This window comes from Pterocles gutturalis, unplaced genomic scaffold (assembly GCF_000699245.1).
Source record: "Pterocles gutturalis isolate BGI_N339 unplaced genomic scaffold, ASM69924v1 scaffold7237, whole genome shotgun sequence".
In the NCBI taxonomy this organism is placed as follows: Eukaryota; Metazoa; Chordata; class Aves; order Pterocliformes; family Pteroclidae; genus Pterocles; species Pterocles gutturalis.
In genome coordinates this window covers 71,441-88,186 of record NW_010115516.1, presented here as the reverse complement: position 1 = coordinate 88,186, position 16,746 = coordinate 71,441, and the positions used below count along the sequence as shown (strand labels likewise).

The window sequence follows — 16,746 nt, the reverse complement described above, 5'->3', positions numbered from 1 at the left end:
CAAGCAGAGCTTGAATTACTCTGATGTTTAACCACTCTCCAGATGCAAATGACAATATGGGAAACAGAGGAGCACAAAAACAAACAATAAGGAACATCCTGGGTTGGCTATTTACAGCTCCTGCGGTACAACCAAGAGGACAAGAAATCGATGCCAGCTTACACACATCAGGTGAAACAACCCAGGTCACAACCAAGCCTGAGCTTCTCTTCCTATTACACCCAGAGTAGGAAGGTCCAATTATTCTGTTACTTTAAAATTCATAGTAAGTCTGTACTGAAATCTTAAAAGGTTTCCAATACTAAAAGGTTTTTGTTAAAATTTGGAGCAAAACTGGTTAGCTGATTTAAAAAAAACCAAACCTAGCTGGACAGTGTATAAATAAATAACTTTCATTTCTTCTACTGAACAAAACAGTACCAACCAAATGAAATGCCTTATCGTAATGCTTCTATACAAAGAAGAATATTTAAAGTTTTACAGATTATCCTCAGTCTTGCATGCCCTGACTCCCCAATGCCTATGTTGCAGTTGTAATCACTGTTTTTTCATTTTTGTTCATATGCAGGCTATTGTCTGCACTTTTGGAATTACTTTGACAATCACATCTACCTGGCAGAGCAATGACACAGACAACGACATCTTTCCCTCCTTTTTCAATTTTTCTGTTCCGTGATGTGTATTAAGAAGAAATTAAAAACATCTTTAATATGAAGACTTTTAAAAATTCCAACCCTCAAGCAACCAAATATTTCTGAAAGTTTGAGCTGAAAATTAGTTTTTGTAAATACGCTGGGGGGGGGTTTCTGCCACGCAGACCTTTAGCATGTGTAACAATCCTCAGGATTTCTTTAGGCTTTTGCAGTAACTGAGTAAGGGCAAAAGTTATTCTATAAACATCTGTTTGGAGCATATTTATTATTCCTTATCTATATAGTTTAAGACATTTCAAGCTTGTCTAATACAATGACAGTTTAAAGAACACAATCAAATAGTTCCTTAATTACTTACTTTATAAATTGAAGAGTGAATCCTACTGTTCTGAATAAAAAACCCTACATTCTGCCAGTTTATCCAGTTCATAAGAAACAAGATACTCCTCACTATTTTCCTAAGCAAGAGCTTTGTATCTTTTTACCCTTGGTCACGACCAGCCAGGACAACCTGCCTCATCACAGCACAGCACAAAGCTGTCTCAGCCATGTATTACATGGATGCTTTTCTCTAAATGGGATTTGTTGGTTTTTTTTCTTAAAATAGCATGGGTTAAGCTAAAGCTCCCTTCGGTAAGTTACAGATTCTTACTTTCTTGGTAAAAAGAACCTCCAGCAGGGTTTACCAATTTTAAATAAATGAAAATTATACGTTAAATACATTCAACTGTGTAAAGAAGGGAAATAATTGAAAGATTTCATGTCAGTCACTCAGAATACTCCAGGAGTAGGGCAGAGCAGAACGGGACGCATAAAAGATCAAAAGGTAATGTTCAGAAGGGGTAAACTGATAGCGAGTCTCCAGTAGCTATTCCTTACAAAGCTCCAGAACTATGATACTTACATAAACTGAAATGCAAAGCCCTTTGCAAATGCCTACAAATCGCTACACTTCTGTCTCCTCTGGAAGTCGTCAGAAAGTACAGTTTCTCTTTGGCGTACATGAGAACAAAGAAATCAGCCGCGCCAGGGAAAAGATGGTTTGCCAGTCCTGCAGTCCCAGGAAGTGGCCAGCATTGGATCTTGCTCGACTTCAATAAATCTTCTGAGTATGATAATTTCTATTATTGTTATATTATTTAGCGTATCTACGTACCAGGTATTAATTTTTGTAATATTATCAGTACATATTAAAAAGGCTTCTCAAAGGTCCCAAAGTACTACTTAAACTTACAACTATGGACAGGAACTACTACTCTCACACCAACAATTAGAACTAACTGTGAGCACAAAATGTTTCAAGAAAACGGAGAAAATTAGTTCACTTCTCATTGCAATGAAATAGAAAAGAGAAACTGAAGAGAAATGGTTGAATGCAGTGAAGTTGGAATTGGACTATCCTATCAATTGTAGCATTTTTTGCCCATGAAAAATGATTCAATCTTGAGTAACCAACATCATCTTTTTATGTCTGATCAAAACAATGTTTATTTCAGCAGCTTCCTTTCATCTTATTCCATGCTAAAGTATTGGTACAAGACTGACTGAAGAAAAACACTGATCAAAAATGATACTTTCTTTGATAATTCTACAGTACTATTTAAAAAAATTGGAGGTGAATCAGTGAGACTGAAAAGTCTGTCTGTTGAAGTTGCAATACTTTTCTGTCCAGAAAACTTTTCTGGCATTTCTCTTATGTTGGTCTTCCAACAAATCATCCCAGTTTGTTCAGGATGGCATTTTCCTGGATGGCATGTATAATTGATGTATGTCACATTTTATAAAATGATTGCAAGGTAAATTCAATTTTCTCTTTTCCTTGTTTGTGTCCTCTAAGAATCTCTTATCTCCACATATCAATTACAGAGCAGCGACAGAGATAGGATACAAATCACCCCGATGAATGTAATAGCAAAAGTGATTAGAGATCGGGAGAGATTAATTGCATGTGTCAGATACAAATACAGGGTGTAGGAGACAGCCCAGCATTCTGAGTCTGTTTGTACATCCCAGATCTCTTACAGATAAACAGCCTGTGTAACAAGAAGCTATGTTAAAATAATGAGTTAGATTGTAGAAACCTCAGCATTTGCCATTTTTGCAGAGCAGTATGCATAATGTATGTACATATGCTGAAGGAACATACACACAACTAGGATGCGTTTCCCCAGCTTCACCAGTTAGTTCCCGTAACAAGAGGGTTGTATTTGTTGCATGCAGGAGAAAAAGGAGGAACTATTCTTTCATAAACCACGTATTTAAAGCTTTATCACATTTGTTGATGCAATATGCTGAAAATTATTAGATATTGAAATATATTTTATGCTGATTTTGGCTGTTTCAGTTCTCTTCAATAGTAAGACTGAAAAAATCTTACAGAAAGTTTTTTCTTATTATCTTTGCATTGGAAAAAGGTATCAGCCTCTAGAAGAGCTGATATATTTAAAATATTATAATGAAACTTGAGTTCTGCTAGCAGAGGAGACACTGGTTGCCTGGGACAGAGGCTGCAGCAGATGCAAAAGTGCACCATGTGTGGCAATAAGCATTATCAAAAACAGTCCAGAGGTAGAGAAAATTGGAGAACAACCAACTATTTATCAGAAAAAGCACTGATAGAATATTTGGGTAAAGCCAAAGAAAAGCTCAAGCTGCCACAGAGCTTTCTTGGCTCGTCTTTATTATTCCTGCAGTTCAGCAGTCTATCATTTTAACCACAGGTTTCCCTCTATATCACTGCAGTTAAAAGTAAAGAAACTTTTCCTATAAGGAGAAGAAAGGTAGAGAATTATGGAAAAGATCTGTCTGAAGCTTTAGGGGGAAAAAAAAAAAAAAAGAAAAAACCACCAAAAAACCCCCCACCTAACAATGAAATCTGTAGCCCAAGAATGCTGATAAATGCTGAACATCACCTGTTATTTCTTTATAATGCATATGAAATGATTCTACACTGCAATGCAATATCCCTTTTGCAGCAGATAATAGGGTAAACCATTGACCATATCAGCCTTCACTGAAATTCCTAGCTCTGGATAAAGCTTAAACTAACATTTGTTCCAATATATCAAAACCAAACCTTTAACACTAACTCAATCTAGTCCTTTTAGTTATAGCTCTAATTGTTACTAAAATACATTTGACTTAAATATATATATATCTCAAAAACATGCTTAATGTACTCCATCTATTCTCAAAATAATAAGAAACAAAAATCCCCATTTAAAAGTTTATGTCCTTTAGTACTAGAGCAGATTAGAGCTACAACTGAAAAAAATAAAGCATTAAGACAGACAGTATCTTTTCAGTGTATTAAAGATAAAAGATTTACACAGAAATTATCCTTAAGGTTCAGTTTTAAATCCCAAATGCTTTTCCTGTCTCCTTCAAATTAACCTTTTGGACAACAAAAGAATGTTAAGTGACCATCAAAGCAGAAGGCACACATTTAGTGGTGAAACCACCCAGGACACAGCCACTGGGGTATCCTTCCCGGGAATTCTGCTTGACAAAGAGAAAGCAAAATCTGTGCAGAAAATGCAAAAGGAAAGAAATGTCATTATTTCAAAGAGTGACTTAAAACCAGCACACAGAGAGCTGGGCTGTGCTACGTTGGACTTCCTCAGTATTTGATCAGAGCCTCATGCACGTACGGTACGGTCACGGGACAGAAATGCGATTTCATTGCATCCCATATTCCTTCTCCTTCCCCCACCAAAAAGAAAGAAAAAAAAAAGCAGCATCATTGAAGCACTAATTTCACCTCAACAGCACTGATCTAGAGAGAGGTTAAACGGAGCAAATTCCCTTGGCATGAACTAAAAACAGTTTGACAAGTTTATCGAGCTTGTGTGATTTGACCTCAGAACAGAAATACCTGTTCCCTGGGGGTGCCGGTCCATTCTCTTTTTTTTTCCCCCCGCCTACACCTGAGAGCTGGAACTAGCTATGAAAAATTCATGCAGCAGTATGCTTCAAACATATCCATGAAGGATCTTCAACATCTGTTGGCTTGAACAAACCTTGATGGCTTATATGAAAAATTATGTTAGCCAAATGCTCTCTGCCAGAGACGAGAATGTCTGCTCAGAACTTCCGAAAACCTGTCTTCTTCACAAACCTGACAGAAAGGTGTCAAAAGTAATATTCTACCAAATACACCGCCAGGTAATACAGCATTCCCCCCCCAGTTTCTTTCCTACCAGCATAAAGAATATTTCATTTTTACAGACACTGAGAATGACCTAAACCTCTTGTGCTAGCATGAGAACCTTTCTTCATAACAGAAAAAGAAACAAACACAAACTTTCACTACCCTGCGAGGCTGAAATGGGTCTCTTCCCCTCTGTAAAATTTATGCTTTGATACATTAAATTTAATAATAAAACAGGCACCAAACAGAGACAAACAGGGTCTATTTAGCCTCATGTCAATGTCTGCCATAATAGACTAAAATCCTTCCTGCTGCAAGCGGAAGCTGGGCAGAACAACACGACACCTTTGTATTTTAAATTAATTGCAATGCAACCAAGCCAAGAGTTTACCTTGCAGTCCCCAACTTTTTTTTTTTTTTAATTTATTTTTTTTTTAAGCATTGCCAGTGCTCAAGGGAAAAATTTATCTTTGTTAGATGATAATTGGCTTTATTATCTTTGGCTCTTCAGAAATGCTGGCTGGCAAGGTTTTGAAAATTTTCATCAATCTTGTTTTCTGTTTTTACAAAGCCTGCATCAGAAAAAGACGTCAGTCTGCAGAACACTCTGTATCTCCTAGTGTTATGAATAGGTCTTGAGACTATCTAATTTACAAATAAATCTATTGAAGCGACACACATCTCAATATTTCACAGCTTAACAAGAAGGTCCAGAAGCAAGGCCCCGAATTGCAGTTCCAGATGATTAGCGCTGCAAAACCAATTGACGCAGGAGCATCTAAGCTGTCAGAACAGCTTACACATGCCCACCTTTTGCAAACTTGCCATTTAAATCATTTACTGGGGGACGCTTTCTCAAAATTTCTCATAAAATACTTCAACTAAACTCAGAAATAGCAGTGCGTGCTGTTAAAAGTTTCTACGACCGGGCCAGCGGTGCTCACATCGATAGCGTTGCGTTGAAGTTAATCTTAGAAAAGTCTCTGCAGGGCTCTTCAAACTTCTTCTCAAGTGGCACCCAGAGTCTTGCCATGTCATCGTGTACTAAAGTAACAAGGACACACGTTGTGTGCATTGTGGTAAATACCTCAGCCAGCTCCTTACATTAATAAAAAGCTCCCCATGAATATTTTTCTTTTTCCCCCCTCTAAAAAAACCCCATTTCTTAAACTCAACTTATGTACTAGAAATCCTTATGGCTCCATTAAGAAGCTCCTAACACCCCTGGCTCCCCCTTTGTCCCCCAAAACACCTTCATGTCTAGGTGGCACAGCCCACAGCCAAGTGCCATGTGTCAGTATTTTTATTTAAGTTCCTTGCCACAACCATAAGAGGTTTGGTGCAGGATTTCAGCAGCATTCAGCTGATACACAAGAGCATGGTCTCCAAGGAACTAAGAGGTTTATGATGGCCTTTAACACTTTGATCTTCAAGTGTCCTGCCAACACTGGCAAGATCAAAAGGATGTCGCTTCATCCCCCAACAAGCCAGAGCCTTTAGGAAGAGATCCGAGCATTTGTGCTGCAGTGTAAGTATCTGTGGGAGAATGAGCACGAAACAAAATGCCTGAAGAATTAAGGATCCATTTAACATCTTATCATCAAACCTATTGTTGAATAGGTGGAAGCAGGAAAGAACATTGAGGATTTCCCAACTGTTTTTTGTGAAAAGTAGAATTTACATCTGAGCAGCTCACAACAGCTCAACACCACATTAACTCTCGCACTTCTCTGGTCAAGTTCGGAACTTCCAGGAATGGAGTTAATACTGAAATCCTCCAAAACAGTAATAGTGAATTTTCAACAGGGAGTAATGGATGTACTAGAGTCAAAAAACAAACCAGGTTTTACTATTTCTGTTTGCCAACCTCTTGACTTCCCGATTTTCCTCGCGAAAATTTTGTGTTATTCACATGAAAGCTGGGACATATGGTTAAAAAAAAAAAAAGCCAAGATTTTCATTAGCTTAGTATACAGTTCAACTGATTTTAAGACATTTTAAATTTTGGACTAATTTATGACATCTCATACTAGTTTCAGATGTGACATTATTCCCAATATGCTGCCAGTTGGACATGATTTTTATTTCACTGGAGCTTGTCACCTCAGGCATGATCTGATTCTACTGAAATTGGTGGAAAAATCTCAACATGACCTGGCAGTGCGCGCTTGCAGCCCAGAAAGCCAACGGTGTCCTTGGATGAGGCTTGGAGCAACCTAGTGGGAGGTGTCCCTGCCCATGGCAGGAGGTTGGAACTAGATGGTCTTTAAGGTCCCTTCCAACCCAAACCATTCTGATTCTACAATTCTGACGCTATTTTCCAACTTCTATGCATTATGTTTGTAACCAAGGGGTGATGGGTAGATGCAAGACTTCATGCTGCTTAGGACTCAATGAGGTTAGACTGACAAGAAACAAAATGTCTTTACTTCTAATAGTCAGAGCCCTGCTAGAGAATTCATCATGCCCAGGGCTTTTAGACTGTATTTTTGAAGCATGTTCAACATCCTCAAATCTTCTTATTCAACATGTATCAAATACAGTTATTAATTGAAGAAAAGTTTAGCAAATTTTCCAGATGTTGCTCAAACTCCATTTATTTCCACCCACAATTCAAGACATTGACTGTAACCTGCCATATAAGGTCCTATAATGCAGCTTCTGCCTACCTCAGGGCTAGACATTTCTCCTACTGTCAGTGTTACATTTCAGACTAGAACAGGACAGCTTACAGCTTTCTCAGCTGTTCAACTGATCCTGCAAATCTGCTTTTCCTACAGGCTGGAGCAAGTCTGACACTGATATCCTTCAAGGAATAACAAGCTATGCATATCTAACACTGTTCGCGGTGGATGACTGCCCTGGGAATTATCTAGACTTTTTTTTTTTCCTTTTGCCCTCAATAAAAGTGGCAATATACCTGCTGAGTCATGTAGCAAGGTTGTACTCAATAATTAATATAGAATCTACTCACACAGAGATTGGATATCCACTTCACTTGTGGTTTATTTGATTTTGATTAAACCGTTTTTAAATTTTATACCTGTCCTAATGGAAAATGACACGTGTCATCACTCCTGACATCTGATAAGATTCAGACAGTGACGATTCAATGTGATATCCTCCATACCTGGATGTACCTTTAACAATCTGTTTCTAGCCATGTGCTGGGATTCTTTACTACTCTTCCAAAACACCTATTTTTTCTGCAACCACTCCCTACATATTGCTTCAGAACTATGTTTTTGCCCAATTATTTTCTTTTACTGGACCAAAAACGTTTATTCACGTCTATTTAATGATTTGAGGAAGAAAAATATGTGATTCAAAGTCCAGAATGACCGTGTTAATCTCATCTTCTTTACAGACACCGTAATGCCTGATGGCCAGTGCCTTTCTTCAACACACTGGTAGCATTAATAAATCCTGGAAAGCAAGATGACTATTTAAAAACCTCATTGGCTACTATTAATTGTAACAAGCAAATCCAATTTTGGCTTTCTATCTTGCCTCATTCTCCATTTTATTTTATCCATTTAATCTTTCCTATGTTTCACATTCCAGATAGACTTTGCATTCATGGTATCAAGGCTGTATGCATTTTCAAGTGTTTTCTTTTCCATATGCCCATATTACCTTCTGCTTTGCATAGCACTTGTTCTGCATGCATGATCACAGACTATTTCTAGCATTAATTAAGATATGAAATTAAAGTGGGAAGTACATTATTGGTCACATAATACAAAAATACAAATTTGCTTGAAAAATGAAATTACTAAAGTGTTAGCAAACCTCTTCATGCTGTCAGAAATAATAATGTTTACAATCTACATGCTACAGCACAACTAGAATTCACAAGTGGATTTGGAATATTATTTCCACTTCAGAAAGATACACACATGAAACCCCCAAGAAATTCATTTAGTTTGTAAACATATCTGGGAAAAACCACAAGTTTGTCACGTCTTCTGTTACACCATACAGCTTCTGCCCTTGGTGACCCCCATCCCACTAAGAGGCTCCCACTGCTTGTGTAAGAACAGCTTTCCTTGGAATCCGATTAGGAATTTTAGTAGAAAAATTATATTTTCTTAGAAATCAAATGTTTCACAGGAAATTAATGGTTTTGATGAACTTCTGAGAAACATAACCATATTTCCAAGAGCAGTTTGCCAGATTTCCTGCTCAGGAACCCAGACTCCCAAGTTTTGCTATCGTATGGAAACACGCCTTCGGGATTGTCTCAACTCTGATGGTATCCAAGATCAAGAGATCTCGGGCATCTCATCATGCCAACTGATCTAGAGCTGAGTCTTGCATCTTCTAGAAGCCCAAACCATAAGAACAGCCTGCTGGAAAAGCTGCCAGTGGCACGAACAACTTACCCAGTCATCTCTCCCTTACGTCAACAATGAAAACCAGAAACCTGCACATTTACACAGCAGACTTACTCTACCTCACGGCTGCATTAAAGCCACCTTTACCAAATACCCTCAGAAAAGGAGTCAAACCATTCAAAATGTTTAGAATATTAATTTTTCATACAAACACATTTATAGTAGTTTACACATGCATACTTTTGCTGACTGTGCACTTTAGCATATTTGGCGTGCAGTCATCTTTCTGGCCCCGTTGCTCTGCTCTTTTCCCTCCCCTTTGCCATAAAACCTACTCACAGAACGCCTCTGTAATGGGAGGTGTTAATACAATTTGCACAATGTAAAATAATAAGTAATAACAATGAAATGCATGTTCCCTGGGACTCTGTGATAACTCTAGGTAAAAATAACGCCACAGACTGGAAATAGACCCATTAATAAAACCGAACTCAGAAAAGTGACTTGTTTACTTACGCACAATGGAAAACGATATATTATAAAGCCCTGCATTAAAAAGAAATTATGACCAGAACTTCACAACAAAACAGCGAGGGGTATCATCATGTACCTGCCTTGCACAAAATAAACCACCAGCCAAAAGGCTTTGAGGACGATTTGTCAAGGGCATATGCTCTCTTAGGTCCCTCTTATTGCACAAAGACTCAACGTGATCCAAACTAAGCTGGAAAAGTTGACCCCCTTTGAAGATCCAATCTGTTGTTAGCAAGGTTCTTTTCATTAGGGCAGACTTCTGTGAATACTGTCTGCAGCCTCAGTATGACAGCACATTATCCAGAGTGTGGGTACTCACTTGCTACGCTGAGATGAATAAACGGACTTGTCTTGTTCTCTCCATTCTTTTCATTGACCGCCTGGACATAATAGCGTCCTGCGTCCGTCGCTGATGTTGCGAGGATCACCAGCTGGTTCTCCAGTGTGATGGCTCTGTTTAGGAAAGAGAAAGACTGCGTTGAAACCAGCAGAATGGTATCCACCAGTCAAAACAACACTTCAGACAGACTGATATAATATTCATTGGTCATCTCAACCAAGATGCTGGGGAATAAAAACCAGCCTGATTTCAAACACATTCGCAAGTAATACCTAAGACCTTTGATGCCTCCGGGTCTTTTCTCTGTTTAGATCACATATGATGTTTATTGTGACATACAGTAAGCATATAAAACTAAAACAGTTTAAATGGCAATAAGTTGTTACACAAGAAGTGGCAAATGACAACAGAGACCGATAGCCTGCGAACTGCATCGTTACGGATTGAGGACAGTCCTGGCAAATATCAGTATGCTGCAAAGCCAGTTTTATTGCAAACCTTCTCAACAAGTGGAAGCTAGCCTATTAAAGACTGACACTCAGGGAATAACAACACCTAGGTTAGTGGGGAAAAAAAAGTAAAAATCAAAGGCAGCAGAACCTCAGAAGGTAAACTTTCTGTATTTACGGCATCACTAATTATCACAACATCACAGAGAAGATCAACACTTTAGGGCCTCATTTATACACACAGATGATCTGTGTGCAGATAGGGAACAGTTTTCATTTAATCTAAAGCAGGTAGGAAAGCACGAGCCTGCAGTGAGCACTGGTGTAGGCCTGAAGGAGTCAATAAATGTCGCTGTGTAACACAGGTCTGCTCTGGCTTAGGGCTGCTACCCAACAAACGTCTCTATGAACTCCCTCGTAGGCGGCGTTACCCATGTGCACCACAATAGGGTTGGTTACTTTGCATTTTGTGAGTATTAGATGGTCTTTTCTTGGCTACACAAGGTGAAGGTTTCATCTCGAGACAACACGTAAAAGTTTAAGGGCTTTAACCAAACAGGGCACAGGAAGCTCAAAAACCAGATCAGGATAAAAGAACACAAAGAATCATAGAATCATTAAGGTTGGAAAAGACCTCAAGGATCATCAAGTCCAACCCAACACCACCTAACTCACTAAACCATGCCTGTGGAGCCAAGAGCTGACATCAATGCAGACCGGGATGGGCAAAAACTCGGAAATCTGAACAGAAGACTCAGAGCAAGAAACTCCCACCTTCGCTTACACGACTGGATGGGAAGCCCCACTGAGTTCAGCTGTGCTACCAGTCACATCCTCGAGTATGAGGTTGAAACAACATAAAATTATTATGCTGGATGAAACAAGTTCATACATCAAGAGGCCTCAAAAAGAGTCAGAGCTAAGGCAAAGTATTCGTACACTAATCAATCAATAATGAACATTCCTGCGTTTCTTCCTGTTTCAGTGTGGTGTGGTTGACATTAATAATTCACCACTATTTTGCTTTTGAAAAAGCATTTAAAGTAATAGGGGAAATCACACACTCCTACTGTAGTGTATTAGTTTCTACATATAGGAGGAGACATAGAAATGACAGTGTGAATGTGGCAGTGCTCAAACGCTGGGCGTGTTTCATTCGTACCACTTCAGTTTTCTAATGCGGATACAAAGAACACTGAACTTCTATAAAGCTATCAGTAGATACCAATAAATAAAATCTCCTGAAAAATATCCAAGGCTATGTTTTCAGCTCTGATCACATCAGCTAGAGATCCTGTTTACATTATCTTTATTGACAGTTTTAATTACAAACACTGTTAAAAAAAAATAAATCACAGTATGACTTTTCTCTTCATTCAATGAACCTGTACTAACTTGATTGACTTAGAAAATTATTGAAAGAAATTATGACAGATTTACAGAGTGGAGATACAAAATGCAATTAATATGACATTTGATAAAGCAAATAGAGATAAAATTCCAATGAAGTGCTAAGAATTGAATATTAAAAGACAATGACATCTGCATTCATTTCTACTTTAGTTCTAAAGAAAGCAACATTAGAAAGATTCTCTGAAAATAGTGAAATACATTTCAGACTGCTTTGATGCCAGCTGCAACCACACCCCAAGTCTTAAAGGTGACCCTGGAATACTGGCGAGATGTACACTGCTGCTATCTGTATTAAATTGAGTGTAAATTCTGACAAATGAACCATTATACTCATTATATACTAATCAAGAGCAAAGAGAATTAAGATGTATTTATTAAGAAACTTGTTCAAAGTGCAGATTTTTTAAAAATGATATTACACAAATATTTATTGGAATGTGAGAAAAACGTAACATTTGTGAGAGAAATGTCATACTTTTTAAAATTAAGTGAACAAAAGTATATTTGAACCAAAAAAAGATCAGTGCAGAAGCACTAAATATTATAAATTACATGTTCAAAATAGAGCAAAATGTTTGATATTAATTTGTATAGAAAAAATAATTAGAAGACAAAGCAACTACTGAAGACCACTCTTTGGGGTCATCAATTACATAGTGAAATTAACGCTAAATTAAAAACCCCAAAATGAGTTATTGATATCTTAATAGTTCTGTGAAAAATGGAATGTTTCATTTTCATTAACTGAAGTCGAGTACAGAGCAAGACACGAGCCTTCACAGTCTGCAGACGTTATTTAGATCAAGTATGAGCCTTGTGCATCAGGAAAATCAATTAGTCACATTTTAAGGACTCATTAATTCCAATGTTTCTAAACCATCTGAAGATTCATGCCCCAGCCCTTACCAGGGTCGCAGCCGCTTTTTGCGCAACAGCTGCAGAGAGCACCCTAAAATTGGCTTAACATGTTTTCCTGGGTTTATTGTTTGTTTTCATTGTCTAGAATAACTGTTAAATTATGACAGCTCCACATTAACGTTCCAAGGAAAATCTGATTCCGGGCTGCTCAGTTTACCAGCATATTTGAGGAAGACGACTGCAGCAGATGGAGGGGACCTGTCACTAATTCATACCCAGCACTGAATTCATGAAAAATATAAATATTGGGTTTTTAAAGCCATATTGAACTTAATCTAACATTTTCAAGACAGTAGCAACCAGCAAGTAATCCAAGCAGACTGATCTGTCAGGGTTTCTTAAGCACAGGGAAACAGAAGAACAGAAGTCCTACAAGCACTCCAGTGACACCTTTTCCACAAAAGCAGCCAGGGACTACAACAGACGGATGTGAAAGCGAAGGCGAGCCGGACCTTTGAAACTACAGGCTATGGTTGTGACACGCTGCCTGACCAAAGACTGGGGTCTGACAGGACGGGGAAACGGCAGCAATGACGGAGACAAGTCACGTTGGCTACCTCTTCCAAGTACCTGAACATGGAAATGGGTACCTAATGAGGTTTTTCATGACTCCCATTTGTTGCAGACAGAATTTAGGCCTTCGCTACATGCTGGGATTTTCAATTGCAGCCTTACAAATTGTCCAAATACTGTAAAAAAATCTGGTGCAAATAATATCTAAGTTTGAACTAAAGCTTATGGAAATTATGTTAACATCAGTGGAACATGAATCAGACCTTTAGAAGCAAAGAGGATTTCCCAAAAGGGGATACTATTATTAAGGCATTTAAGACAATGTTTTTGCAGTTAAATAATTTTTTCCTGCTCTGAAAATGGCATCATTTTTTTAAAATGCTGCAAGTGAGCTCTGCAGTATCTTCAATAGCTGGATTTCCATTAATAATGGTTTTTTTTGTGAAAATGCCAAAGTCTACTCTACAAGTGGATAATACTCGAAAGTTAGATTTTTGTTAGGTTATTAGTCTACCAGATTACACAATAACTAGATAATACTAGGTTGTAAAAACATCATAAAATGAAAATCATAGAGTAACCTGATTAGGCTTTCTCTTAGAAGGCTGCCATCTGCTCACGAACCAGCATGCAATATTTTAGTACAACGACCTTCATAAAGCCTCTTTTCCAATATTATCTCCAGCTAATACAAACATCAATCACTCTTTACAAGATATTTCTTACTAGAAAACCTCTGTTTCCCTTTTAAAAACTTTTGTCCACATTACACAGCAAGAACCAACCTGTCTCCACCAGCCAGACACCACCCAGGAACAGCGATGTTAATAGAAAAGGGAGAGATTATGGAGTACTAACAACATAATTACTGAAAGACTTCCCTCATGGATTTCCCCTTTTGGAAAAACATCCGGATACATTGCAGTTAAAAATACAGCTGTTCAAGTGAAATCCTGAATCAGAGTAATGCATGCATGGCTTAACAGAGCGAGCATTTCACCACCCATGTGTCTTCCAATAATGATGGGGAATTATTAATCAAAATTATTTAAATACACATCTTCTGCAAACAGTCCATGTTTTTCAGGACTCAATCACAGAGCAAAATATTAGCATATGTGCTACAGAGCAACATGTCCATAGCAACAAGGCACTAGGAGTGGGACTGGATGCCACGTTTACAAATTACTATTCAGGTTCCAGGTATATTGTTACTGCAAATCAACCTTCTATCAATAAAAAAAAATGTACTTACACAGCCCTTGAATATTAAGTATAACACCACAAATTAATATATTGATTTTAGAATCAATGCTAGTTTATACCATGGCTTCTCTAGCTATGCCATGGCACAACATGTGCTGCTGGGAAGTGACCGGGCTTTCTAGTCATGGAGGCGTCCCAAGGTTACACAAGAATAACCAACAGAGTCCTAATTGCCAGGCAGAGGTAGAATACTATCCTCAAATAATGGAGGAGTAGCTATTGACAGGTTTAGCAGATATATTTCCAGGAGGAGAAGCATCATGTTTTGAGCTTGGTTTCCCTATTCTCCAGCACTAGTTTTGGAGTTTGCAAGGTCTTGGTTTAGTAAGGCTATAGACATTATTCCCCATGTTTGCTCATGAACACATTATACAAAACTTGCCCTACGTAAAGCAAGTGTAAGGCTGGAGCAGAAGTGGATGGAAAAACTCTACTTGCCAAGTCATCAGTAATCCACAACCTCACAGGAAAGTTACAGGAAACCTACAGGGTCTGTCTCTGGCCTGGCATTATTTAATGTTTGCATTGGTGTTTGTTGACTGAATATAGATTTCAGTTACTAAACCTGCAGATAAAGTCCCAAAAACTCTGGAAGACAGAACTAGAATTCCAAATGCAGAAGATCTGTTCAAGCCTCTCCACAAGACCGAGGTTTGCAGCTCAATGAACAAATTCACAACACTGTATTTGAGAAGGAATAACTGACTGTAAAACAGACAAACCTCACAAGAGGGTGCGCAAACAGCAGTAGCATTGAAAAATTTAAGAAATAACCCTCTTTCTCACCCAGTGTGGCCTCCAGTCAGTTCTGGCTATTCAATTTAAACGTGTGAGCTAGTCAAGAAAAAACAAAAAACCCCAAAACCACACCAGAACCATCCACTCCCTACCCCAGCCATCCAACCCCAAAGAATAATCTAGAAAACATGACGTGCTGGAGAACACTCATAAACCAAAAATGTTGTCATAGGTGTCTTCATATACATACAGGAGTGTTACAAAAAAGTATCTCCGATTTAAGCAGAATCATCAAATAATGAGTCTTTTTATAAAAACAGTAGTTTGCCCTCGGAAAAGCTTATTTTCAGTCTTTGGAGATAGAGGCTCCCAGAAAGGATGCTCAGGATGAATAATCCCAAATGTATCTTTAAAATCATGCTCATATCAAGCAATTACTGGTCTAGAGATTAAAAACACCCAACAAAACAAAAGCCAAGATAATCACTACATAACTGATCACGAAAGAGATGTTTGCAGTGAGAGAGAACGCTGCCAATCCAGAAGCAAGCAATTACAGTAATAAACTAAGGAATAACAGTCAGAAGTGCACTACTTATGTTAAAATGTGCTTCTCCCCCCAGGTTTTCAGCAACTTCAATTGTTATTTAATGCAACTTAATAATTATCACACAACTCTACTCCTCTGGTTTTCTTATTTTTTTTTAATATTTTAAGTAACAAGAGTTAGTACAGTTGATGTAAGTACCTATGTGTGCTTAAATCACAGCTCCTGGGAGTTGTCTTACTGAAGCACACTGATGTGTGCCTGGATGTGCTACTCCAGCAACAGCAGTTCTCAAAGTAGAAGAAAAATACAGACTTTGAAGAAAAAAAACATACTACAGAACAGGTCAACAACAGAAACCAGTCTCCTTTTCCTATAAAACTCTTACTGCATTGAAGATATTTGTAAACAGAGTATCTATTTTCTTCTCTGTCCAGTTTATCATGTAATCAACACATTGAACTCCACTTGCGACATCGCTATCTGTTGCTATGGATGTAGCTAGCAACCACTGGAAAGAAGAATAGTGGAAATTTTTTAATATAAATGGGTTCTTTAAACAAAACATTGAGGTTTAAAAGTATCACAGGCTGTCGATCTACACAGCTGGCTGACTCCACTGCTGCCAAGCACAAAGACTATTTGTAACCATTTGGGATTTTATAGTTCAATTTGCACATACAGACAGACGTGAATATCGCTCCACTTTATGATATTTCTCCTGAACTGATTATTCAAGGTGCTGTGGGTTTTTTTTAACCACTGGGTTTTTTTTCCCTTTTCATCACTGTGAAAGGAAAACTTCTGTTATTAAAGTATATCTTCACTTCTGATAAAACATGTCAGCATAATGGTACGTGCTATGGCGGTTTGTAGGCAAGTATTAAA

General features: G+C 38.1%; 1 protein-coding gene across 1 annotated transcript in view; it reads right to left on the bottom strand.

Annotated features, from left to right (window-relative positions):
- SDK1 (sidekick cell adhesion molecule 1) overlaps positions 1-16,746 on the bottom strand; it is a gene marked incomplete at its 5' end in the record, with an annotated part of 281,508 nt that overhangs the window by 193,958 nt on the left and 70,804 nt on the right. Inside the window, one exon of the mRNA XM_010075218.1 lies at positions 9,994-10,127. Within this exon, the coding sequence (XP_010073520.1) occupies positions 9,994-10,127 (134 nt within the window). The remainder of the gene's footprint in view (positions 1-9,993; positions 10,128-16,746) is intronic.